Source organism: Pagrus pagrus, assembly GCF_965226575.1.
Source record: "Pagrus pagrus genome assembly, chromosome: 2".
Lineage (NCBI taxonomy): Eukaryota > Metazoa > Chordata > Actinopteri > Spariformes > Sparidae > Pagrus > Pagrus pagrus.
This window is the reverse complement of record NC_140186.1, coordinates 27,189,258-27,214,540: the sequence shown is the minus strand read 5'-3', so window position 1 is coordinate 27,214,540 and position 25,283 is coordinate 27,189,258. Positions and strand designations below refer to the sequence as shown.

At 40.9% G+C, this 25,283-nt stretch overlaps 2 protein-coding genes across 2 annotated transcripts; both read left to right on the top strand.

The window, feature by feature from the left end:
• Nucleotides 1–560: 560 nt before the first annotated feature.
• LOC311252550 (mpv17-like protein) lies at nt 561–7,189 on the top strand. The gene is made up of 4 exons (XM_084345789.1): nt 561–1,188; nt 3,824–3,894; nt 4,288–4,317; nt 4,663–7,189. The coding sequence occupies exons 1-4, from the start codon at nt 885–887 to the stop codon at nt 4,885–4,887; spliced, it is 630 nt and encodes a 209-aa protein (XP_084201915.1). The 5' UTR covers nt 561–884; the 3' UTR covers nt 4,888–7,189.
• Nucleotides 7,190–8,531: 1,342 nt separating this feature from the next.
• Nucleotides 8,532–25,231, top strand: bmerb1 (bMERB domain containing 1). The gene is made up of 6 exons (XM_084378640.1): nt 8,532–8,840; nt 12,641–12,761; nt 16,923–16,996; nt 20,345–20,459; nt 21,935–22,017; nt 22,177–25,231. The coding sequence occupies exons 1-6, from the start codon at nt 8,753–8,755 to the stop codon at nt 22,293–22,295; spliced, it is 600 nt and encodes a 199-aa protein (XP_084234766.1). The 5' UTR covers nt 8,532–8,752; the 3' UTR covers nt 22,296–25,231.
• The last annotated feature ends 52 nt before the right edge of the window (nt 25,232–25,283 follow it).

The following is a 25,283-nucleotide window of genomic DNA, read 5'->3' as shown; positions in this document are numbered from 1 at the left end:
GAAGAAGACGGGTTTGGCAAGAGCTTGGTTCAGTGCCATTTGATAACATTGTCATTAGTGGTGTTACTAGATATCAACATCCCATCAACACCTAACTAAAAACAATGGGCCGATTTGGTCAGTATTTGTGTAGCCGGTGTCTGACAAATAACAAGGAATAACAGTGGGTTACAGTCAAGATATGTTTGAGGTGATCTAGAAACAGTAGACACAGCATTAGATTGTTTGTCCACCAGGGACCACTGAAAAATTCATTTTTCAACTGTCCCATTTAGCACATATCTTGTTTCTATTAAAAATGGACCCTTTCTCAAAACAAAGCCTTTTTATATAAAGAAAGGAGGACAGGGCATAGATATGTGATGTGATAAAAGGAAAAGCAGAGAAGAGATCATCTCAGGTGATACTGACACATTGTGCTGTACAGATATTGTGTCATGAACCAGCAGGTTGCTCAAGGTTTTCAGACACTTGCTCCGCCCTTCAGCTGGAGCTACTGTATTTCTCTGCTACGTAAAAAGGGGCGTAGTGTATTTACGTAGGATGTGCAGACCCGGCCGGTGGCAGACTCGCGGTCCCGTGCCGGGTGGTAGATGGTGCACGAGAAGCAAGTATCCTATCTAATACTGTATTACTTTATGACGTTCATTAAATGATAAACATATAACGTTACACTTTGTCGCCGATAAGCTTTATGAGCGTTTTCCATCGAATACTGGACGGATATGTGCAGTGTTTGTGATACCGCGCAGATTTCTGAACAGAGATGATGTAATTTGTCACATTTAAACGTTAGCTAACGTCAGCTAACTCACACATTAAGCTAAGTATTACATTTTGCTAGTACAGTATTTTATTGAACTGGGCGACATTAACTGTCAAATATGCGAAATTCGTTTTTGAGACATGTCCGTCGGTTTCCCTGGGTCACCAACGTCACACTGTACGGCTGCCTGTTCGCCGGAGGGGACTTCGTCCACCAGTGGTTTTCACGGAGGGACCAGATCGACTGGAGCCACACACGGAACGTCGCCGTGATCGCGTTCAGTTTCCATGGTAACTTCAATTTCTTCTGGATGCGGTTCCTCGAGCGGACGTTTCCCGGGAATTCCGCAAGGATGGTGATGAGGAAGCTGCTGCTGGACCAGACCACAGCGGCACCGCTGGCTACCAGCGTCTTCTACACAGGTCAGCGGGGAGGCTAGTAGGACGAAAGGGGCGACACTTCACAGCTCCCCGGGCAAACTGAGAGCCGGCCGGGCAGTTAATGGTTAACTTCAGAGCAGCTCGCGTATCTGTCAATTTGTAACCTGACCCAAGTCCTCTCTTTACCCTCCTCGTGTAGTGTAATGATCAGCAGTTGTTCATTGTCCTGTGAAACAAACCTTGACTAGCAGAGGTCAAATGAAGGGCACAAGTAAAATATATAGTATTACACAGTAATGAAGAACTTGCAAACACAGTTGAATGCTCCCTTAATAAAACTATTATGTCACATAGTAGTAGTAGTTATATAGATAACTAGAGAAGGCAGTCTCCTAAGAAATTACAACGTGAATGCTGGATGTTGAATAGCTGACGCTAAATTGCATTGCTGGCTTGAATTCGTATGTAGAAGCAAGTGAGGGAGTATGAAGAGTTGGAAAAGTGGTAAAGGGTCTGATTAGAAATGGGAATTAAGATAGCTCTGATAATGTTTGAAAGATCTGACAGTGTAATAGAAAGGGAAACTGAAAGTATGAATGAATAGTTAATAGTTGAAAAAGTGTAGAAAGGAATATGGACAGCTGGAAAAATGGAAATGGGCTTAAAAATGGAAAATATAGTGTAAACCAGGAGCTACACTGCATCGGTAAAGCATATGGTCTAGACCTACTCCAATTAAAAAGTATCCTAAGATAACTTGTTGTGAATTGGCACTATATACATACACTGGACATGGCAATGCTTGAATAATGGCTGGGAGCTAAACTGTATTGCACTGCATTTTATATAAAGAAGCAGCTGAAGGAGTATGTATATTTGTAAAAGTGGAGAAGAGTCTAATTATTTTTTATATATAAAAATGTATGAGTTTTTTGGGGATGTTATAAATGAGTAGAAGTTGAAAAATGCATGAAAAAGTGTAGGAAGGCATATGAATAGTTGGAAAAGTGGGAAAGGTATACATGATACATAATATAGTGTTTGCTGGGAGCTGAACTGCATTGCTCGACTTATGGCTAGGAGCTAAACTACATGCAATTCTAAATGCGGTATCGTAGGCAACTGGACGTGTTTCAGTTTCTTGAAGACGTCTCATCTCTCATCCAAGAGGCTTCTTCAGTTCTAACTAACTGGAGGGCAGTTGCAGGCTTTTGTACTATGTGTGGGACTGTCCTTACAGAGTCGTTAGGGCCACTTGTGGGTCGTTGACCCAACTAACCTTTATGTGGGTTTCTAAGGCTAGGTGAGCCCAGGTGTGACTGGTTGTTAAGCTGTCTGGGGAGAGAACTCAGTACAGCATTGTAGGTGGGTTATAAGTGATGTTGTAGGCCACCTCCTCTGTTCACAGACGGTCGTTCCAGTTTGACATAGATGGATTCCTTTGCTCCTCTTTCAAACCATCTGTCTTCTCTGGCCAAGATGTGAACATTGTTGTCCTCGAAGGAATTATTTTTCTCCTTCAGATATAAGTGGACAGCAGAATCTTGACCTGAGGAGTTGGCCCTCCTGTGTTGTGCCATTCGTTTATGGAGAGGTTGTTTTGTTTCCCCCAATGTACAAATCTGTGCAGTCCTGGCTGCATTAAACAGCATAAAATACATTACTCTGTTTATGCCTGGGTGTTTTGTCCTTAGGATGGACATGTTTCTGTCTCAGTGTGTTGGTAGGTTTAAAGTGGACCAGGATATGATGTTTATTAAAGATCCTCCTGAGTTTCTCAGATGTTCCTGCGACATAGGGAATGACGATGTTGTTACGTTTTCCCGTCTCCTCCTCTCTGTCTGCTCTGGATCTTTTAGAGGTTTTGACAAAGGTCCAGTTTGGGTAGCAACAGGTTTCAAGTGTTCCCTGATGTGCTTCTGTTCCTTCTCCTTCCCCTCTGACTTAGTGTGCACGGTCTCAGCCCGATGGTTTAAGGTTCTGATAACCCCCAGCTTGTGTTCCAGTGGGTGATGAGAGTCGAACAGCAAGTACTGATCTGTGTGTAGGTTTTCTGTACACCTCAATGTTGAAGCTTCTGTCTTCTTCAGTGTGTACTGCACAGTCCAAGAAGGCCAGACTGTCTCCTCTGACATCATCCTGTGTGAACTTGATGTTATTGTCATTGGCCACAGACAGTATTATATGTTCTGTGAAGGCTTCCACTTCCCTTGCTCTGATTTTGACCCAATCAGAGCCAGTCCAGTTGCCTACGATACAGCACTTAGAATTACCATGACCTGGATGACTGAGAACCTTCATCAATAAACTACATGCAGTTCATCTTTTACTAAAGAAGCAGCTGAAGGAGACTCAAAAATAGGCACATCCCATACTTATACATACATGTACATACATATACATCTCATTAATGCTTAATCAAAACAATGTAGGCTACATACTGTCATTAGACTGATAATACTTAATATTTGCACCAGTGTATTAATAACACAGGTTGAGAAATTATGACATGCCATATTGCCATGGTGATTATTTTCCCTAGTCCTAGAAGTCACACATTTCTACTGTGTTTATGGTTTCTTCAAAGTCTACCTTCACATCTGTTCCTACCACCAGCCAAATCATTTCCCAGCTGAGAGTAAGAGAATGAACTGTCACTTGTCTTTTTGTCACCCAGGTGTCAGCTTCTTGGAGGGCAAAGAGGACATCACGGAAGACTGGAGAGAAAAATTCCTCAACACATATAAGGTGAGTAGGAGCAGAGACAGCCTGTCACAACATTTTCCTCCTGTTAGCACCTTGAATCTGTTAGCATCAAGTAGCAAGTGCTGGCCACTTAAAGAATATAGTGTCAGCTGTGATATTGTGTGACAGATAAATTTTGCCTGAACCAAAATGTATGTGTTTATGTATTGTATACCCATAGTTCTGTGTATGCAAACAGTTATTTTATCATGTATTATTTGATTTTGGGAGAATTGTACTGGTGGCTCTCCTGATGAACTTATCTAACTCTGACTCCTACAAAGTTATATGCCTTTCAGTCACCAAAGTTGAAATATAATGTGAATTGTGAAAGTAGAGGTTTTCTCTTGAACATATACAAATGATTGTGTGCTTTCTGTTTGTGTCTCTTATTAGACAGGGTTAATGTTCTGGCCATTTATGCAGGTAAGTACTCATATCTCTAATGCATACATGTTAATTTCTAACCTTTGGGAACAATGTATGGTAAAAGTAATCTAAGATCATAGGTCCACTTACTAATGATTCTGAGCTTTCAATCACATATCACAGCCTCACGAAAAACCTGATGTGTCTGTTAGTAAGTGGACCTTTGAGTATAGATTCTCTTCACTATTAAAATCTTAATTTTGGACACAAACTTGGAATTTTGTGGAGTTTGTTTTTAGAAACTACTTTTCAAATAATAAATCTGAATTATTTTTGGATATTTAATGTAACATCCCAGTACATTAATATAAACCCACTATCGTTTTAATCTGTCTCCCTCAGTTTCTGAACTTTGCCTTGGTGCCTCTGTACGTCCGGACCACCTTCACCGGCTGCTGTGCCTTCGTCTGGGCCACCTTCCTTTGCTTCTCACGTCAGAGTGGCGACGGCACGGCTGGTGCTGCTCTTGCATGGTTGTTCCCTCCTAAAGAGGATGAAGCAGAGTCTAAGGAGAAGAAAGATGCTCCCCAGGAGGCAACAGTTGCATCAAAACCTATTCAGAAATGAAATGTGAAGAGTCAGTCATAATGGAGGGGGACAAAACGTAAAGAGAAAAAGCTGTGCACGAAACAGGAGACAGCTGGTCCAGTGCAGTCCTGTCTGCAGCAGATGTTGCACCATCACTGCCAGGGTTTGAGTTCAAAGTCTCACTGTGGTCAAACTAAAAATGTGTGTCCTCATGACGCTCTATGGTGCTTTAGGAAACATCGAGCAAATGGAATGTATATACAGCATATTTTGCAATATTCATACAGCACATCACCTCCATGGGGAAATGCAATTCAAACTTTTCCATCGCACAGTGAACTATCACCATGCTGCATTTCTCATCATTTTTTTGTTTTTATAAATGCAGTCTTGTCTGCTCACATTTAGAACTAGAATGGTACTCAGTAGAGTGCATACCTCTGCCAAGTCAACAGTCCCCTTTAACTCAATCAAGCCTAATCCAATATCAAAACAAACATAATTTACGACATACATAACTCATACCCAAATATGACTGATTTTCTTCATCAAGATTCCATGCATTATACCCTGAGAATAATTAATGAGATTAGCTAAAATGTCAAAAATGAGCTTTTTTGCAATGTTAAAGAAAGTGAGAAAAAATTTCCTGGATCCATCCCTTTATTCAGAAAGTAATGGGGTCTATTCTGAGCCGAGACACTTCCTCCATCCAAGTTTCATCGAAATCCGTTCAGTAGTTTTTGTGTGATCCTGCTCACAAACCAACTGACAAACGGACACAGGTGAAAACATTACCATGTGTAATGATACTGGGATGATTAATGAGGACTTCTCTATCTATGACGGGAGCTGTGACGATGGGCAGAGTCCACTGCTTAACATCTAAATGAAAAACTGGAACAAGAGAGCGAAAGAATAATTTCCACAATGTGGAGTGGCAGCTAATAAATTAGCTTAGACTTTTAACTTCTAAACATCATATCACTCTCTCCTATTTAGCACATGTGCTGAGACTGTTATCTGTGAGCGTGACAGAGTGCCTGATCTCTAAGGACTGCCTGCTTTTGTTCCAGTTTACACTCTGGTAGAGTACAAGAAGTGCCAAATATGAATGCGCACAGGTACAGGTACAGATTGTTATATTCTAAAGTATATCTGTTATTAATGTATCGGTACATTCTTTATACAGGATCATAATGAGCTAAGACAACAGGAAATACAATATACAATAGTTTCACAAACAGTGCATCATTTAAGACCCAAACACTAAAACATATCTGACAATACATTTTTGAGTTCCACATTTTGACCTTCCAACCTTAACACTTCTAACGCTGTAATGAATGACTACTGAAGTTTACTTTGAGTTTGTCTAATAATGATTGATGAAGGTTGTCTCAAACATCCATTTACTTGAATGTGGAAATGCTGCCTGCCTGTTGTTGTACTTTATGTTAATGTGATACCGTGGAGCGCTCTCTATTGTCTCTCTTTGCACCATCTCCTAACTCTTAATACTGTTTGCTATTCTAACCAGTATTTATCTGACCTCTTAGTCACAATGTTTATAGGTTTCCTTGTCTGCAGTGATTCTTGAAATGTAACGTCAGATGCCTCCCTTTTATAGATAGAGTTCAGCTCAGTGCAAGGGCTGACTTTAATTCCTATATATAGAATTCACAAAGTTTTATGCTAAACTTATCTCTTCCATCTCAGGCAGATAATTAACAAAAATATATTTTAATTCACTTGTGTTGCCATGTATTTCTGAAATTCCTGGTGTCACAGAGAGATGTGTCTTTTTTAATTTTTCTCTTATGGTTGAGTCTCAAATGTAGTTTGCATTCGAGACGCTGTGTGATTATAATTTTGATCTGTCACGTTGCTGAATTAATACTGTGAATAATATATTAATAACACTACAGTGTTTGAATTAGGGTACAGAAGAGCAGCTGTTCATCCCTTTTATCAGACGTTAAATTGCATCTATAAGTAAAATAAGTTATTATTAGTGTAGTGCTAGAGTGATTGTTCCTAATTACTATTAATATACTGATGTATTACACTGGAACTGAAAGCTTAAATCGATGAATATTCCCTTTGTTCATATCAGCAGCTGAAGACTGGGGGAATATTACTAAAGGTTGGCTTGGTACTTTAACACAGTCAGAAATTTCTCAATGATTTTTGGACTAGTTTTGATATTACTACTGATCAATTATGATGACTGTAATGTACTGAAACATTGATTTGATCACAGCTTGCACTGTAGTTGCACACTAACTGTGGTAGAGATAAATAATATATATTGTTGAATAAATTATACCCATCCAGTTGATTTATTGTGTGAGTGTTTACTGATCATAGCAACACATAACAGAACTCGAGTACTTGAACACAGAATTGTTTGTTAGAAATGACCTAGTTTTATTCTTATGCTTACAGTCTATCTGAAATATTACATGCACCTCTGATATTTTTATATCAAAGGTGCATCCAGGGTGTGTTTTGGCTTGTGTTCAGACAGAAATATTACTCATACTTCTGTATTACTCATCGTTTAGATGCAACTGAAGCTCCGACTCCATCTCTTGTGGGAATATATTGAGCACAACATGTACTTTGAAAGGCCTGCCGGGTGCTGCTTTGCTTTTTATCTGCAGCCTGTGTTTTTGCTCTCAGTTTAAGTTAATCAGACTATATTTCCCTGCTTCTTAAGACTTCAAAAATTAAGCTTCAGGCTCCTTTTAATAAAGCTGTTTCTAAATGTGTAACAGTCTGCTCAATCTGACTCCAAATTTGCCATATGCAACCAGACCCCCTCATGAGGAAACACCTGCCACTTAAAGGTGCAATATGTCAGAATTGGTCACCTTTAAGTCATAGGCTACTAGTGACAAATAGGGACAGCATATCAACAGAATAAGTGCTAACTGCTGCTTACTATTCTTTTTTTTACATCCATGATCTGCAGCTACTGTTAGCATGTTAGCTCAATTAGCAGTGCAGTTAGCCGAACTATCAGGGGAGTTTTGGTGTTTATACCACTGGAGTTTGGGACACCTGGGAGAAAGAGGTTTTCTGGGCGAGGGCCATAGATTTATACAGAAGAACAAGATTCCTGTCCTGTGAACAGTTTCCCAGATGTCTCTTGGCGGTCTTTGGGGAAAATGCTTTTTGCGCCACAGGGGAATTTTTAGTTGTAATACCGTGAGTGGCCAGATTGGAAGCAACGCTGAGCGGCATCATCTGGGGGCCTGGCTGGGGCTAGCTGGTTAGCATGCCAACTTCAGTGGATATCTCTTCAACACATAACGTCAACACTTTTGTTTCTTCACATTATGTAGATAATTTGTTATTTTTTGGAATGTTTTAAACGATAATTCTTACATATTGCACCCTAAACCTTTGGCTCTTATTTCTGCCCGCCAGATAACAACCAGAGGTACACTTGAGAGACAACATGTTTAAGAGTTATTACCCCCTGCTAGCTTCCATATTCCTTTATTAATAATAAATACATGACATATATCCAGGAAGAGCTTTGGCATATTTAAATATAGGCCTACTAGAAACATATTCTTGGGCAGGCTGACATAAGAACTCATGCCTATGTGTGCCTATTGTTTTATTTTTAACGTCATCTCGGTGCCAGTGGGTGTCTCCCAAGTCCTCACATCCCTGCCCGCACTGCGCATGCTCCCCACATCCTCACCTCCATCCGCACGTCGAGGGACTTGAAAGCTTGAATAAAGATGCTCAACGTCTCGGGTCGCTGGAGCCTTGTCACTGGGTGAAACAGAGTTATCGGGAAGGACGCACGCAGACGGGAGAGCCGCGCAGATTCAGCCCAAAGACTCGCACTGCATCCTGGTTTTATGCGCGCGGGCACTCCACCGACATGGAACTGAAGAAATCTATTTCGGACACCGAGCGCGCGCTCAGGAGCTACGGCGCCGTGTCGGAAACTGCATGGACGACGGACAAAGGTGAGCGTCCTGCATCCACATATGATGCTGTTTTACCGCCCGGTGCTCAGAAAGAGCGAGGTTTCGTCCCAGTGTTTCCAGCGTTTGTCTCACTCTGTGAGCAGAAATGGTTAAAATGTGACTCACAAAGGTTCGGGACGGTATCACTACCGCCCCTCGGTGCTGAAAGGCCCATTAATTCCACTAAATGAACACTGTGGGTATTGCGAGGTTTGTGAATGAAATTGGGCCAAGGAATATAGGCGAGCACAAAAACAGCAAACCCAGCGCATCTGGAAACTTGTGGTCATTGGATTCAGTCTGAGCTGATGCAGAAACCTGAAGCAGGACCAATATATGTTATGAGTCAATACCCTGGTGAATAGGCTGTATACTCTTGATTTAACACTAAGAGGGATGTTTGAGTTTGTGGCAAAATTAGTCAAAGATAGTAGCTAGTTTGAAGTCTGTTTAAATTGTACAGGGGGTGAGCAGAAAAATATCAACACAGCACAAACTACTGCCTCAAAAATGACTGTACAGCTGAACTAACACCCCTTTCAGTTTCAGCTAAAAATGAACATCATAAGCTGCAGATCTGAATTAATTAAATCATTTTCTGTCACTGGAATTATCATTTGGTCTATAAAATGTTATTAAACAAAATACTAAAAACCTGCATGTGTCAGCCTAATGTCCAAAACCCAAAGTTGACCAATTTACAGTGTTATGTGCATTTTACTGCACAACACCAGTAATTGGCATTTCATTTTCTTTTAATTGGCATAGCAATCTAATTGTTTCAGTTCTAAACAATACCACAAAGTACAGTCTCAGAAATGACAACAAAGCCGAGCCATTATAAACATTATCAGCTGCAGGGCCATTGTATTGGATGTTTCCGTTATTTTGTCCCATTATCAAAGCCCAAGTGATAAAGGGCGATGGATGACGCATGTGTTGACGGAAGCAACCAAGTGATAACGTCCTTTAAGATGTGTCCTAGTCGGTTCCACTGAGGATAACTCATCAGGAGAGCAGGGTGTGAAGAAACTTCCAGATTAAGTCAGGGAAGATGGGGAAAAAAATGCAGTGGATATTTTTAGACACAGATTCAGTCATTGCTCTCTCTCTCTCTCTCTCTCTCTCTCTCTGTCTGTCTCTCTCTGTGTGTCTCTGTTTGTGTGTGTGTGTGTGTGTGTGTGTGTGTGTGTGTGTGTGTGTGTGTGTGAGTGTCTGTCTACCACAAACACACACACATCCTGACAAAAAACAAGACAGGTAAACCAGAGCGAACTCCCCCTCAAGTTAACTCCTCTTATTTCTAAAGCCAAGACAAATACTGCCTGTGTTTATCTTGCATTTTCTCTTTTGTGCTCACATCTGTATTTTTTTCTTTTTGAAGGGTGGGGGTGGGCGAGGGTGGGTGGTCCACATGCAGCAGCCCCAGCCCCAGCCCCAGCAGCAGCAGCGTGTATACAGTGTGACTGCAGGATGTGTCAGGGGTGTTTGCATTGGTCTGTCAGATACAGATGCTGACATTTCCCTGTTTGCGAGCCCCATGTGGCTGCTGCACCAGGCACGATCCATGCTCTCCAGGCTCTCCAGGCTGTTAATTCCTCATCAAACCATAATCCTGAAGTACACTGATGAGCCAGTTTGTTCTAATGAAACTGGTTTAATTCGAGCAGATTAATTATGTGTGTGAGGACGCTGGTTTACATCTGCAGGTGTTGTGAGGAGGAGTGCCTGAGAGTTAACCTCACCTGTCCCTGGTGAACAAGCTGCTTTTAATTAGGGAGTGTCAACGTGCCTTGGTCCTTGTAATGTTTTTAATGCTGAGTATGTGTGTGAAGCTTGTTCAGATGAGAGGGAGCTGTTAAGACATTATTGAGCTGGCGTGGTGCCACAAATCCAGACTTAATGCAGCTTGGTCTTATTGATGGGTAGCACGTGGCGGTGAGAAAGAGAGAGGAGCGGGCAAAGACAAGCAGGACAAAAACAGGATAAAAACTTACCAAACTTTAGCCCCTGGCTGTGTTCGTATTGTGCAGCAGTGCCATGGCATAATAAACTTTGCCTCTGCCGTCTTTTGTCAGCAGACACGTTTGGGTGATGATTCAATATCAGCGAGGCACAAACAAACCAGGACCCGCCTGTGCAGACTTCTGTCTGCTGTGGTGAGTCAGCTCTGTCCTCAGCAAGCATCCATGAAAAGTACCACGAACGCAGACTGCAGTTTGTGTTGCTGCAGGAGGACGAAAAGCTGATCCACTCCTCTAATGTAGCAACACACACTGGGGATGAGTGTCGTGCGTCACATTTGACAGCTCAGGATTAAAGATGCAAATAGTTTGTTTATTCAGACCTTTCAGCTCGTGGACTGGGGATGTTGTCATAGTGTAGTCATTACAAAAAGGATCGGTTCACAGTCAGCATGGACAAGAGGAAGGATTACAGTAGATTCATCGGCTGATTGTTTTTAGGATTGATCAATTGTTTTGTTTATTAATTGTCAAAACATTGCTCATTACAATTTCCCAGAGCCCAAAGACAGGTCTTCAAATTGCTTCTTCCAAAACCAAGAATTTTCATTTACTGTCATAAATGACATGTATGTCTTGTCACTGTCGTCTTGAACAATGTTTTTAAGATTATTTACTTTCATCTTTTAAAGGAGTTAAATTTTTCCACCTAAGTGGTATTATCGTCGGTGAAGTTTTCCTCAGAGTCACAAACAACAACACAGGACAAAACGTGAGTTTATTCATTCATTTAGTCTATAATAGAGAAGTGAAAGCAGACAGAAATGGTGCCAGGCTGCCAACTTGATATCCACGGATACTGATTTTTAGCCCGGAGTTTGGGTGATGTCCCAAAAACGCTGAAATCTTCACTTCCCATAATGCAACTTGCCTGGTGAACATCCACATCTTACAAATTCCACGCCCCTAGTTTGTAACACAGGTTTTCTATTGATTGATCTATGATTTGCAATGGAGATACATGGGAATATTTAGTGAAAGACAACACGCTAACACCAATAACCGACTTCCATAATTCCACACTTCAGATATTTGTGTTGATAAATCAAAATCCATACTGTTGCTTGTATGTTGTAATATGCTGGTAAAGCTGGTCAGTATGTTGCAAGAGCCTTCATTTGCAGCGGCCAGTGCATTGATCTGTCCAGTACATGTTTGGTCAGTGTAGTAAGTGTTTAGTGGTAGACACGGAGAATGTGAGGTCAGCCTAACCCCCGGTCAGGGAGGAATGACCCAATCATCTCATTGATCCATGTCAGAAGGAGAGTATTTTCTCAACCAGCTTCTACTGTGGAAAAGGAACTCAAAGTGGCAGTATAAAACTGCTTTTCTTTGTGTCACACATGTTTTCACATCATCAGTAAATGATTCTTTCAGTAAAAAGGAGTCATTTGCGCCTGCTGTGACAATTTAACATGCTGCTTTCTGCCCAAATATCATGTTCTTGGATGATGTGAGTGGACACGTCACCGGGAGACGAGGTGAGAAATGTGTTTGCCAAGAGGCTGACGCAGCCAGAAAGTTTTCAATGATAAAGACGCATGCACAGATGCATTTGTCACATAAAATCATTTATGATTAACATTCTGTAGATCTAGGCGCAGACAGCTTTTGTCTATCTGAAGCAGAGCTGTCCTTGTAGAGAAAAACAACACCACTACTATGTTAGCTGTTTGTTTATCTCATTCTGCCCTGCTTTTAAAGTCTCCTGTTCCCGTCCTATCTTTTTTTTTCACCCCTTATTAATTTTTTACTCCATTTGTTCCTTCCTCCCAGGTCACTCAGATGTGTCTATGGCAGAGAGCACCATGGCTCCAGAGGAGATCGAGGTGGAAATGACTCGTATCCAGCGCCTGCGAGAGGTCCTGGTGCGCCGGGAGTCCGAGCTGCGCTTCATGTGAGTTGCTGATTTGTCAGTTTTTTGTGTTTTTCTAACACCGAAATGTAACAGAGCGTTAGAAAGATTCAATCAATATAGTTTCATAGCAATTCCTTCCGCTGTTCTTGAGTTGAACACGAGGTTTGCTGCGTTGCCGTGACACGGTGGACACTGGTGACGCACTCTGAAGACACTCAAGTGTTTTCTCCTTGTGACATAAGTTGGCTCTTTTAAGGCGGTCTGATACTGAGGGAGGAGGAGGGAGCCCATTTGTCCATTGATTATGCAGAGGGCTGGACATGCCAATAGCAGCTGAGTGAGTCACCATGATGAACTCGTCAACATTAGCTTCAAGGATTATGGATCAGTGTTTGGAACGACTTACTGTATTTATTTCCTCTCTGCCTTTATCACGGGAACACTCTGTGCAGCATGACAACGTGGATGTTGAGTCTAATACTGTAGCAGTACATTTTGTAAAGTAACATCTGGTGTCTCATATTGCGCAGACTAAACATGATTTTCAGCATCACCATCCTCTTACAATAATAATCATCCTCTCATTGTATTTATTGTTCATTAACGCCAGCTGCTTAACATACAGTTTGCGAGCAAATATGAATCAAAGAGATCAGTTTACTAACAGCAGCAAATTCTGACATTTTCACCTGAATAATAATTATCAATAGGACTGTATGATGTGGTTCATTCAATTATTTTTGCAGCCTACTCATTTATTTTATGCTGATCAATTAATTCAGCTAATTGTTGCAGCTGTAATACAGACTCACAGATCATGTAGGGCTGGACGATACAACTGTGAGATTATAAATCTCTCAACCAGCCAGAGATTTTCTCATGTCAAATACTGTATGTTTACTGTATATTACTGAGTTTTTTTTGTTGTTGTTTGAGCATAACTGTGCAGAGTTTGACACTTGAAGGCTGTTTTCACATTCATCTGCTGAAAGTGTAAATTTTCCTTGTGCTCATCGAAAATTGGATTTTAAGAGGCCGGCCTTCTTGTGACATGTGTGATATCTTTCATTGTATTAGAACTTTAATGCATATCACTGATCAGTATGATTTTTGCATTAATTGTTTCTTTTTTTTTTTCCCCCAATTTTGACATAATTTCTGTCCAGTTTCTCCATTTACTCTCTAGAAATGTTACTATATCGCAATATATTGATATCATAATATACAATCACACATACTGGGATAGAATTGGGATGGATTTCCATTATCAGGATAATTGTGAATGTCCTCAAATGAAAAAAGGCAAAAAAAGGCTTTTTAGTTGTTAACGTACAGTCCTGTATAGTCCAGATCATTCTAACCCTAACCATGGCTGACGGCAGAGCTTGTTCATAATATCCCCCACAGAAAAAAGTTAAATCTGATGTGTAAAAAACATAATCAACACTCACAGTTCACACTCCCATCTCCGTTAGCACAATATTAATTCTTAACAAAATGTAAAGTCTAGTATTTGAGTACGTTTTAGTTCCATTTAAGACTTTTCAGCATATTTTGACGATAAATTTTGATTTGCAACTATTTTGTCCAGGATAATTGTGACATGAACATGACATTTTACTCTAATGTTATTGCACAGTCCTAGTATACGTGAAGAATCAAACAATTTTAGCTGAAAAGTTGCTAAACAGTGCAGGTTTGTTGTTCAGCCGAAAAGATTCACCAGATCTTGTTTTTGATGTTATAGGATTACGTAGTGCTTTAGTTTTTTGCTACGCAGAATATGCTTCTCAAAAACTGCAGTAAATGAGCCAAGAAAAACTGCATTACATTATTATAAAGCATCCAATATTTCAGCTTCATAACACTGAATTGAAAGTGGAAATACAAGCTGCTGTTTATTTTCCGGTGTTTCCAATTGTCTCTCCACTATAACATATCAAACTGAACAGTAACATTTGCGGGTCATTACACCCTGAACATCTGCAGCGTGATGGCTGAGGCGTCGGATGAGGCCGAAACACGTCTTAGAGAGCTCACTCAGTTGATAATGTTCGTTCACACGCCCACGTGAAAGGCTTCATTAGGCCGCCACACTGCTTATTGCTTACGTGTCTGTTGTCAGGCTCTGTTTGACTCAAGACGGCTCATAAACACACACACACCCCGCACATACATACACACACACTCTAACTAGCAGATGGAGTGTCAGAGTGCAGAAGCTGCTGGAATCCACAGATAGCACAGAGAGAGTGAAAAACGAGGCAGGAGGAGGGAGAGAAAACAGAAGGGGGAGAAAGAAGCTGAAGGGAGGGGTCAAGGGGGAGAAAGAAAGAGAAGGGAGGTGTAAAACGGAGCACAGGGAGGAGGAGGAGGAGGAGGAGGAGGAGGAGGAGGAGGTGGAAGCTATGGATGAGTCATCGGCTGATCTATCACAGGGAGAAATAATTCTGTGGTGGCTGTCACAGCTCCGCAGAGAGAGAGAGAGGCGGGGATTTAGGGAAGAAGGAGGGAAAATGCTGAAGCCCTGAGGTCTCAGAGAGCAGCATGGATTGATTTATGTTGTACGTTTTCCATCTGCACACTCTCATGATGAGTGACACATCTGGGCCTGCAGCTGTGATGTCTGAATGACAAGAGTGGAGATTCGCAGGACAGCAGAGGGATTGGTGCTAAAATGATTTCTTGATCTATCAATTATTCAATCCACAGAAAATGTATTCACAAAATTGTAATAGTTGATTAATTGTTCAGTGATTAATTAAGCAGCCAAACATTAACTTTCAGATGTGCAAATGGGAAGAACTGATGCTTTTCTTGAGAGCTGCAACAATTAAGTGATTAGTTGAACGAAATCAACGAGTCGCCAACAGTTTTAATAATTGATTAATCGTTTCATTTCTTTTAAACAAAAATGTCAAACATTTGCTAGTTCCAGCTTTAAAAAATAAGGATTTGCTGTTTTTTCTTTATGATAGCAAACGAAGAGTCTTTAGTGGGGCTGACCCCAACGCTTCGAGGCTTCAACCGTTGCCATGGTAATAGACGCCCAAATCAGTATTCCACGGCCTCTGTGTTTGTTTGTTGTTGTTTTTTAATTGTGTCACATCAAAAATGATGACCACCAAAAGTCCAGTGCCCGATATGCCAAAGGAAACAAAGTGCATATCACATGTAAGTGACAGCTCAGCCATCTTGCTTTGAATATTCACAGTTATTCTCTTTGAAGCTTCGAAGCCCCAGAAATGGTATTTGGGACAGCTGAGAACTGTTGGTTGGACAAAAGAAGCAATTTTAAGATGTTGGACATTGTAATGAACATTTTTTAGTTTTTTGACATTTCATGGACTAAATGGTTTTATTATAATAACAATTCATTGTGAATCTGTAGATTAATTGGTAATGAAAATTAATTAAAACATTTCTCTGATTTATATTAACTGTAATTTGATATATTTGTTTTTATACAAAATGAGACGATTTAAAGACTTCTTGGAAACTGATATGGGGATTTAATGGTTTTCTGATGTTTTATACAACAGATTTAATGTATTTGATTAGATTAACCGATTAACCCTTTCAGTCTGAGGTCAAAAACAGCATTTCAGTCCTACTTGTATTTATCTGCCTCTCAAAGTCTCTGAGCAATTTGTCTATTAGCTTCAAATAGAAAAAAGTTACATAGAAAATAATTACTTTATGTGCATAACTGCACGTAAGATTTGTAATAAATTACACATATGTAGAATTGTGTTTCACTCTGGGAAAAAATCTGTTACAAAATGCATTTTCTGAGAATTGTGAAGGCGTCATACCCTCGCCCATTAAAGAATAGACACCAATTGATGAATGAAATCATCTTATATGTTACAACATCCTCAACTGCAGACAAATAGCACAGGTGAAAACTGAAAAGCCTCTTTCCTCATTAAGGAGAATGCAACACAAACACAAACTGATGTGCACATGTTGCTGGGATCATCATAACAACAGCAACATAGAGCCATAGATTTATGTGAAACGCTTTGAATGACAAGCCTGACAGCTCATTTTTAGTTCATTTCTTCCTTTGTTTCACTCGTCAATATAACTTTGCCAAACATCGTTTCAAGTGGAAGTGGATGCAGCTAATGATATCTGCTGTTCTTTAATCTGATGGAAGCCAGTGATTTACTGTTTTCCCTCTCGTGTTTTTTCTAGGATGGATGACATTCAGCTCTGCAAAGACATCATGAGTTTAAAGCAGGAGCTGAGACAGATTGTCGCAGTACCAGGTACAGTTTAAACACACGTACATACACACACACAAACACACACATATACTTTCTATCTTCTGTCAACTTCAAGAAAATCAGCTGTAAGCATTAAAGGAAATAAACTACTCAGAATTGTCCCTCTGTCTGCAAAACTGTCCACGCTCCCTGTTCGGACTCCTGGCGGAAAGTGCCTCTGTTTGCAGCTCACCAGAGTCCCATAACCTGAGCAGGCATCACAGTGATTTATAGGATGTGTCGTTACGCTAAACTACGCAGGATTGATCGTAAGTCTCTTGGACGTGGTGGAGTTATGAGGGAGAGATAATCATACACACACAAACACGCATGCATCATCACTGTGTAGGCAAGATGAGCTGAGAGGAAGCTTTCCAGGCAAGAGGTCCAAATGAATTTCAGTAAACACTCATTTTTTTACTCGAGGGATGTTTCTGTGGTGCGTTTGAAGGGCAGAGTGCAGAATCAAATATTAGTTTAACTCCGCAGTCCAGTGTCTGCCTCTGAAACACAGTGAGAATGTGCTGAAATGATTCACTGACGTCAGCTGTGTCACACGTAGAAAGGCATACATCGAGCTCTGCATACAGTGAGCCTGGCAACAGCACTCAGTGAGTATTTACATCAAGTGTAAGCGTGTGTGAGCGGGAGAGCCTGGTGTCATGTTCAAACCAAGGACACACATAGCAACAAGTCACACGGATGTCAGTCAGCTGTTCACCAGGGAACCAACCAGCGATCTGTCAATCACAGGTTTTTACACCACTTCTCAACCCTACAGAGTACAGAATGAGGGTAAAATAACAGGACACTACAGCAGTCCTGGGGTAAATACAACTGTTGTGAATCTTTATGTATGAATGCTGTCAGGAAGGCACTGATCTTCCTCTGTGGTCATTCCTGATCCCCTCAATCGTGGTGTAGTTGATTTGATTCAGGACTGTCGTCAGGATTTTAAAAAAAAATACTGAGGTCATGACCCCCCAGTACAACCCCACAACCCTCCTGCCCCAGGTACCAGAAAAAAGAAAGCTGACAAGACAATCCCAAATTAAAGCAATCCTACGCAACTTTTCCTGACCAGCAGGAAATGTGTCAACAAGTGGCAGTTAATATTAAATGTAAAAATGTAGTTGAGTAGCATAAGTAGAAAAGAGTCAGAGAAGTGACTCAGTAATATTAGTTGCAAAGCAAAATCTATTTTAAAGCCTGTGGAGCCGTAGTAGTGCTGAAGAGCAGTTTTTTGATGAGTGGGTCCCTGCTTTGTTTGGCTTGCACATGAATGTGCACACAAGTCATGTCGAGCCAATGGCTTACATTATTCCACTAATGACATTTGTGCCATTTTACATAGCAATTATAGTTTAAAAATTAAAAAAAAAATTAACAACATTATCAATAGAGTGTGAAGTGACAACAATGTTGATGTCATCTCAATGACATCTATGGCATGCTAGCCAACTAGCTCCAGCCTGTTCTGTCTCGTAAATATCACTTTGTAACACCAATAGATATTAGTCCGACAGCCTCTTTTAGTTTAAGATGGGGGATGTATGCCAGCGTTTAGTGTAATAAATGAACTACATAAATAAGTCAAGAAATAAAATACTCTTACTTCTACTTTTCTTACTCAACAGAAAAATACCACCATACATCTTCTGAATTCAAGTTTCTCTCTATACCGAACTAAGACGAGCTTAACATCCTCGGCCTCTTTAACTCATCATAAATTCACTAAAACGGTCTTGGTTTGTCTTTCCACAGTCACCTCTGGTTTGCTCAAAATTAAATCTTGAATTAGCAGAGTAAGAAGTGCAGATATTCCAGCCAGCTTCACTAGCTGTTTTTCACCCGCTGGGTAAATCACCTGCGTACTGTATCGTACTGTAGCCAGCCATGTTCACTCGTGGTGACTCTTCCTGTGATGCGGTCCAGATAAACTCTAGGGCCACTGGCTCCACGGCTAACTGAGCCAAGAGCTATTTAGCTAACAGTAGCTAGCCACAGCCAAGGGCCGCTAACAAGGAGCAGCAGCTGTCGGTTACTCTGTTGAGTTGCTGCCCCCTTTGCGTTTGTAGTTACCAACAAATTCAAATTTTGTTAGAGCTTAAGCATACATAATGTGATTTGGTGAGGAACACTGAATGTAAAAATAACTTTTATTACCCTAACCCTATGCAAGAAAACTCAACATGGCACCTTTAAGTTAGCTAACATGGCAGTAGCTGCCATAAGCCACTATGAGGTGCATGCCAGACTTGTGTGAGAAAATGTAAATAACGTAGCTTTACGCTCTGAGCTTGCAGCCATATCACACTTCCTCATCGTCAGGTAAAAAAAAAAAAGGAAAAAAAGGGAAATTATCATTTAGATTTTTCATTTTTTTAAAAATATTTATCTATTTAATTACATTTATTGTTAATTATAGTCAAATTTAAATATATATTGAGTTTAAAATGGAATCTGCCCATGAAATGTCCTCATTGTCCTTAATGATTCAGCTTTGGTGGCATTCCAGTAAATCAAATAGCCTCCCTATTTGTTGTCCGCTCCTCTGCATGTGGGATTACTGGTCACACAACCTTCAGTGTCACACAAAAAAACTGCCCCTCACTGACATTCCCATGAGCCACTGGGGCCTCATGTGTGCAGTTGTTGGGGGCTCTGGCTGCCCATTACTTCACTCCAGCACAATGAGTCACGTGACAAACAGATCCTGCCGCTTGTTCTGCTCCTTTGACATTGGGTTTGTAGCCGTGCGGCCCTCAGATCGTTCAACCCTCGGGGGGATGTACACTGTAGCTGCAGCGCTCCACTTTATTTCCGGATGAGGAAAAAAAGCTGATGTTTGCAGTCGTTTTTCCCACCTAGCCTAGATACCAGCAGTGGGAGACAACCTACCTTTGCAGCTGTCTGAGCATATGTGTGTGTGCACTTTGTTTGTTTGTGTGTGTCTCTTTCTGTGCTCTGGGGTGTGAAGGTTAGGAACGTGAGACAGAGCAAAGAGGATGTTAAATTCGTGGGCGTGCGACTGTGAATGCAAATCCCCCCGTCAAATGAAACATGAAACAGAGCTCTCTAGCATTTACATAATTAAGTCAGCGCCTTATTTGTCATAAATTATACATGAGGGGAGAGTCATGGGTCTGTTTGGGATGTGACTCAGTGTTTAAGAGCCGGCTGACTTTGCTGTAAGGTCAGCTTGTTCGGGTCAGTTGCAGGTGACCGAATGTACGGAGCTTTCGAGTAAAATACGAAGGTTTCAGATCAGACTGCTCGTCACTCCAGCCACCCATTTATGTCTGTGTTTATCCGTGTCTTTCTTTCATTTTCCTGCTTCCTTTCCCCCAGAGAAAGAAAAAACCAAGAAGCACAAGCAGCGGGAAGAGGAGCTGATCCTGAAGATCCATAAGCTGGTGCAGAAGAGGGATTTCCTGGTCGATGACGCTGAGGTGGAGAGATTAAGGTAGAGCGCTCCCACATACAGGCACAGTTCATATCCGGGGGGACGTCTGTGGGAGCTGACTGTCTGTTTGTTTATCCAGACAGTGTTGGGTGGAACTGTTTATTTCTTCATTTGATAGACAGAAGGAACAGTAGGAAGGAGACTCATTAGAGTAAATGTGTGGAGTGAATGTGAGCATGACTGAGAGCGTGATCAGGGTCACTTCATCATCGCAGCACTGCCTGCTCTGTGTGTGTGCCTGTGGGAGGCTTGACTGATGGCCGCGGCTCTGCATTGTCATTTTCTACTCCCTCCCGCTCTGTGCCCACAGATAACCCACAGAATGTGACAGAGATAACTCTGTGATATAAAATCATGTGAAATCACCAGCGTGCGATTAGATCAATGAAAATCGCAGACAGTGATGCATGACAACCATGCATTGTCTGCCATTTCACACAATGCTCACATACTGATGTTTAGCAGGTATAATGTCTGTTTATTTCCCTATCTTAGTTTAGCATATAACATAAAAAAAACAGCTGAAGTAGATGGGAAAGTATTTCAGAAGCGAGAGTATTTGTGAAATTTTGACCTGATGATGGTGCGAGTTAAGAAGTAAAGTTTTCACTAAATTTATTACAATTCATCCCAATTTGATGAGCATCCATTCAACAGCTGTCACGACATTTTACTCAAAAACTCTGAGGAAAAATCATGGCATCACCAATGTCAGTTAGATTTTATGGGAACATTGGCAACCCATCAATAGTTATAAAGAAAGTTCAGTCTGGACCGAAGTGCCAGACACACAGCTATACAGTGGCTTATGGATGCAAATTATTGTTAAAAAATATATATATTTTTAACCCATTTCCCAAAAAAGAAACAAAAAGGCCAGGAATTATATGAATCCTTCCTCAATCTGTGAGGATCTGTGAGGATCTGTGAACTAGATACAATATAATGCAGTGTAATGCATTTACATCTTGTCTTGTAAAAATATATCAAGGAGATATCTTACATCTGGCTACCATCATTTTTCTGGATTACAAACACAACTTGGCAAATGGGTTAGAACGCATTTTTATTGTGCAGCAGAAAGATCCAGATAATTATTGTGGTTTTATCTTATAAAGAAACGGATGTTTTCTGTGATCCAAATGTAACAGGCTGTTTTTCATAGCAGACATTTTGATGTGTCATAGAAGGAAAATGTGTAACTAATAACATTTGACAGTGGCGTCGTAAGTCAGGAAGTCATGAAGGTGAGCCACGTGCACAGTACCAAGACCATGAAACAAAATCAGCTAAACAGAATTCAGCCCATGACTGATTTTATTATTTACACATGTGCTTTTCCGACTACGACACGTCACACTGTCTTCTTTGAAAAAGGCCCATTCAGAGACACAAACTGTGGTCATGCTAGAGTGCCAAGTCTATAAATCAGGTGTGTTCAAATGGCTGACTGCACGACTGTATCCTAAACTCAGGGAGCGAGAGGAGGACAAGGAGATGGCAGAGTTCCTCAGACTGAAGCTGATCCCTCTGGAGAAGAAACTCAAAGTCACACAAAGTGAGTGACCACACACACACACACACACACACACAGACACACAGACACAGACACACACACACACACACACACACAGTCAGAGAAGTGCAGGAGTGTTGCCCACTTTCACTTCCACATCGTGATCATCTTCTTTTTTTTCCCCTCTTGCTTCATAACAAGATCCTCCAAAGCCCAAGAGACAAATCCTGGAGCCGCCTCCCAACAAACCATCCATCACCAAGTCAGGAGTGGCCATCATTAAGGATTGCTGCGGAGCCACCCAGTGTGCCGTCATGTAACTGACACAGACCTCTTTATGACCCCGTCCCCGTGTCAGAAACAACACACTCACGTCACATGACATGTCATGCATCCCTTCCTGTGATTCAGAACCTCAGTTAGCTGCGAATTCCCCTCGAAACTGTTCAGGGATCAGGTTTGTACTTGAGTTTGAGCCACAAGTTTTCAGCCCAGAGTTTGGGAACTGATCCCTAATCAGTACGCGAGGGGAACCTCACAGCAAGAAGCTTCTGAGAGTGAAGACAGTGTCTGCAGTGCATATGAAGGAAAGGGAACTGTAAATAAAAAAAAGTCCTAAATGAGAATCAGATTGGGTCATTCTATCACGCAACATTCCTTTAAGATGATAATATGGTCTGTGATCATGGGGTTGATAAACAGTGAGAGCATTTACAGAACTACAAGCACAATGTCTATAAAGTGAAGTATACACGCTGGGGTTCTCTGTCTGACAGGAAAAAACATCCGTTACATCCCGTCATGTTTGACAACGGGTATTTATCGTTCCATTTCAGCCCTTTAACACCAACCAGTGAACCTCTTTCACTTTTAGGAGACCCACAACTCAGACAAAAGATATGGCTGTCGATTAAGTGACTGGTATACAAATGCTGGAGACGGCTGGCAGCTACCGAAGCTGAACAACATTTTTGACTCCATCCTTTGGCCAGTCTGGCAGTTAAATTCTCTATCGGTGTCACTAAAAGCTTACACAGAAATACTTAACGAGATCGGACATCAGTGCTTACCTGACAAAAACTTAACTGCAATGTTGCTACAAAGTTGGGTCATATTAGACTAAATGCCAGTAAGACGCGTTTGTCTGCTTTAAAAGAAGTCCCTTGAACACAAAGTATGTCATTTTTATCACTAAGGGGTCTCTCAGTCAGAACAAAAGACTGTAGTGTGGGATCATGGGAGTTGCTGCCTTTATTGATAAGCAACCACCACCGCTGTTGAAAATCTATGTACGTGACTCAGCCAGAAATCTTAACAGAAAAGGTAGCGTATTAAAGTTTTATCACGCTATGTTTAGTCTCGTCTGCCAAGGTTCAAGGTTTCTTTATTAATACCAGCTGGTAAATTTGTTGTGCAGACAGGCACTCGGCAATCCCAATATAAAAAACAGCCACACCCAGACATCATGACAGACAAAACACAACATAATCAAAATACATGGTCATAGGAATAAGTAGAAAAGTGCTTCTACATAGAAAAGAAAAGAAAATTGCTTCTACATGTCCCTGGGGCCAAGTAAGTTCAATATGAACAAGTTCACCTTGTGGCTTTACTATTCAGCATTAAAATTGCTGTGGGTATGAAGCTACTTCTGTACCGTTTTGTCCTGCCCTTAGGGGCCACAAAACGACAGCCAGAGCGAAGGAGCTGGAACTCGCCATGCAAGGGATGTGAGCAGTCATGATGAATAGCGCTGGCTTTACGCTGCAGATGTGTATCATAGAGGGCTGCCATGGTGAGTTGAGGCTCACCAATTATCCTACCAGCCCATTTGATAATCTGGTTCAGGGAATTTTTGTCCTGTAGTGACAGATTACCAAACCAGGACACCAGGGCAAAAGATAACACAGACTCAATAAAAGCTCCATAAAATAGCCTGAGCATAGTTTTGTCAATGTTAAAACTGGACAATTTCCGAAGATAAAACAAACGCTGATGTCCCCTCTTACACACTGCTTCACAGTTCTTGTTAAAAGACAGTTTAGAGTCAATGACAGTCCCCAGATATTTGTAGCTTTCCACACATTCCACAGATTGGCCCTTAATGACTGTGGGATCACAATTTGGAGTCTGTGTCCTAAAATCAATAGTCATGTCCTTTGTCCTGGATGTGTTAAGCACCAAAAAAGAAAGATCACACCAACTAATAAAATCCTGCAAGACTGGACCATGGCTGGATTCATTGTTGTGCAACAAACTCACAATGACTGTGTCGTCTGCAAATTTTAAAATAGGTTATATGAAATGGACCGTTACCTTGAGTGAAAATGTGGTTTGAACTTTGTTGGAAACATTAAGGATAACTTGAGTACATAACTCAAGAAAGTGTTGAACAAAGGTCGAGTTGTTTTAAGACATTTTAATACAGATATGTTGCATTTTAAATCAATGTGTCCAAATAATTGATCATGTCCAAGTGAACGGAATATGATTGACGTATACAATATAGACTCCACTGACTTTACATTAATATCTGCGCTACGTTTTGTGGGCGAGACCTGCAGAATCTTCCTTATTTAGGGTTATGGAAAATTTCTGGGAATATACTCAGATACAATTATAACTTAAAGATCATTTAACACTGAAATGTGTCAAAACATTTGCGTTTCACTTTTGAGAGGCTATTGCTAACTGGCATTCAACCTCCTATGATCCACCTTTGTAGCAGCCTTTTCACTTGTGATTCACTGACCTGACCTTTCATTGTTGTGGTTAACGCCTGTATATGCCAACACTAACACATCATTTCATTTAACATGGTGGTGGGTTTCTCCCTTCTCTCTTTCTTTTTAAATGGTCTGCTGCGTCACATCACTGACATCATCTCAGCCAACAGCTACTGGAAATTACTGACTGTGGTAGTGTGACATCATTCATAGATATAATGGATATTGCTGACAAACAACCTGCATCCTCTGAATTTAGTCTTGCGTTTTTATGATAAACACCAGGAAATGAATGCAACTCTTGTAAATGCCTACAATAGATGGTGTATGTTTGAGTGTATTTAGGACATTAGTGACTCATGTCAAGCAAAGTGTTGCCCTTTGTCACTTAACCTTCCCTCTGATAACTTAGCGTTCTGTAGTAGTAGTGAACTTATGAAGGTCCTGATGTTGAATATTGAACAAATATGCAGAAACATAAGCTGAAGCTACCTGTACATATATGTTTAAATAAAGAGCATCTTTCAGGATTTTGTGAGTACCTCGATTTTTTTCATAAACAACCACAAAAACATTGAGACG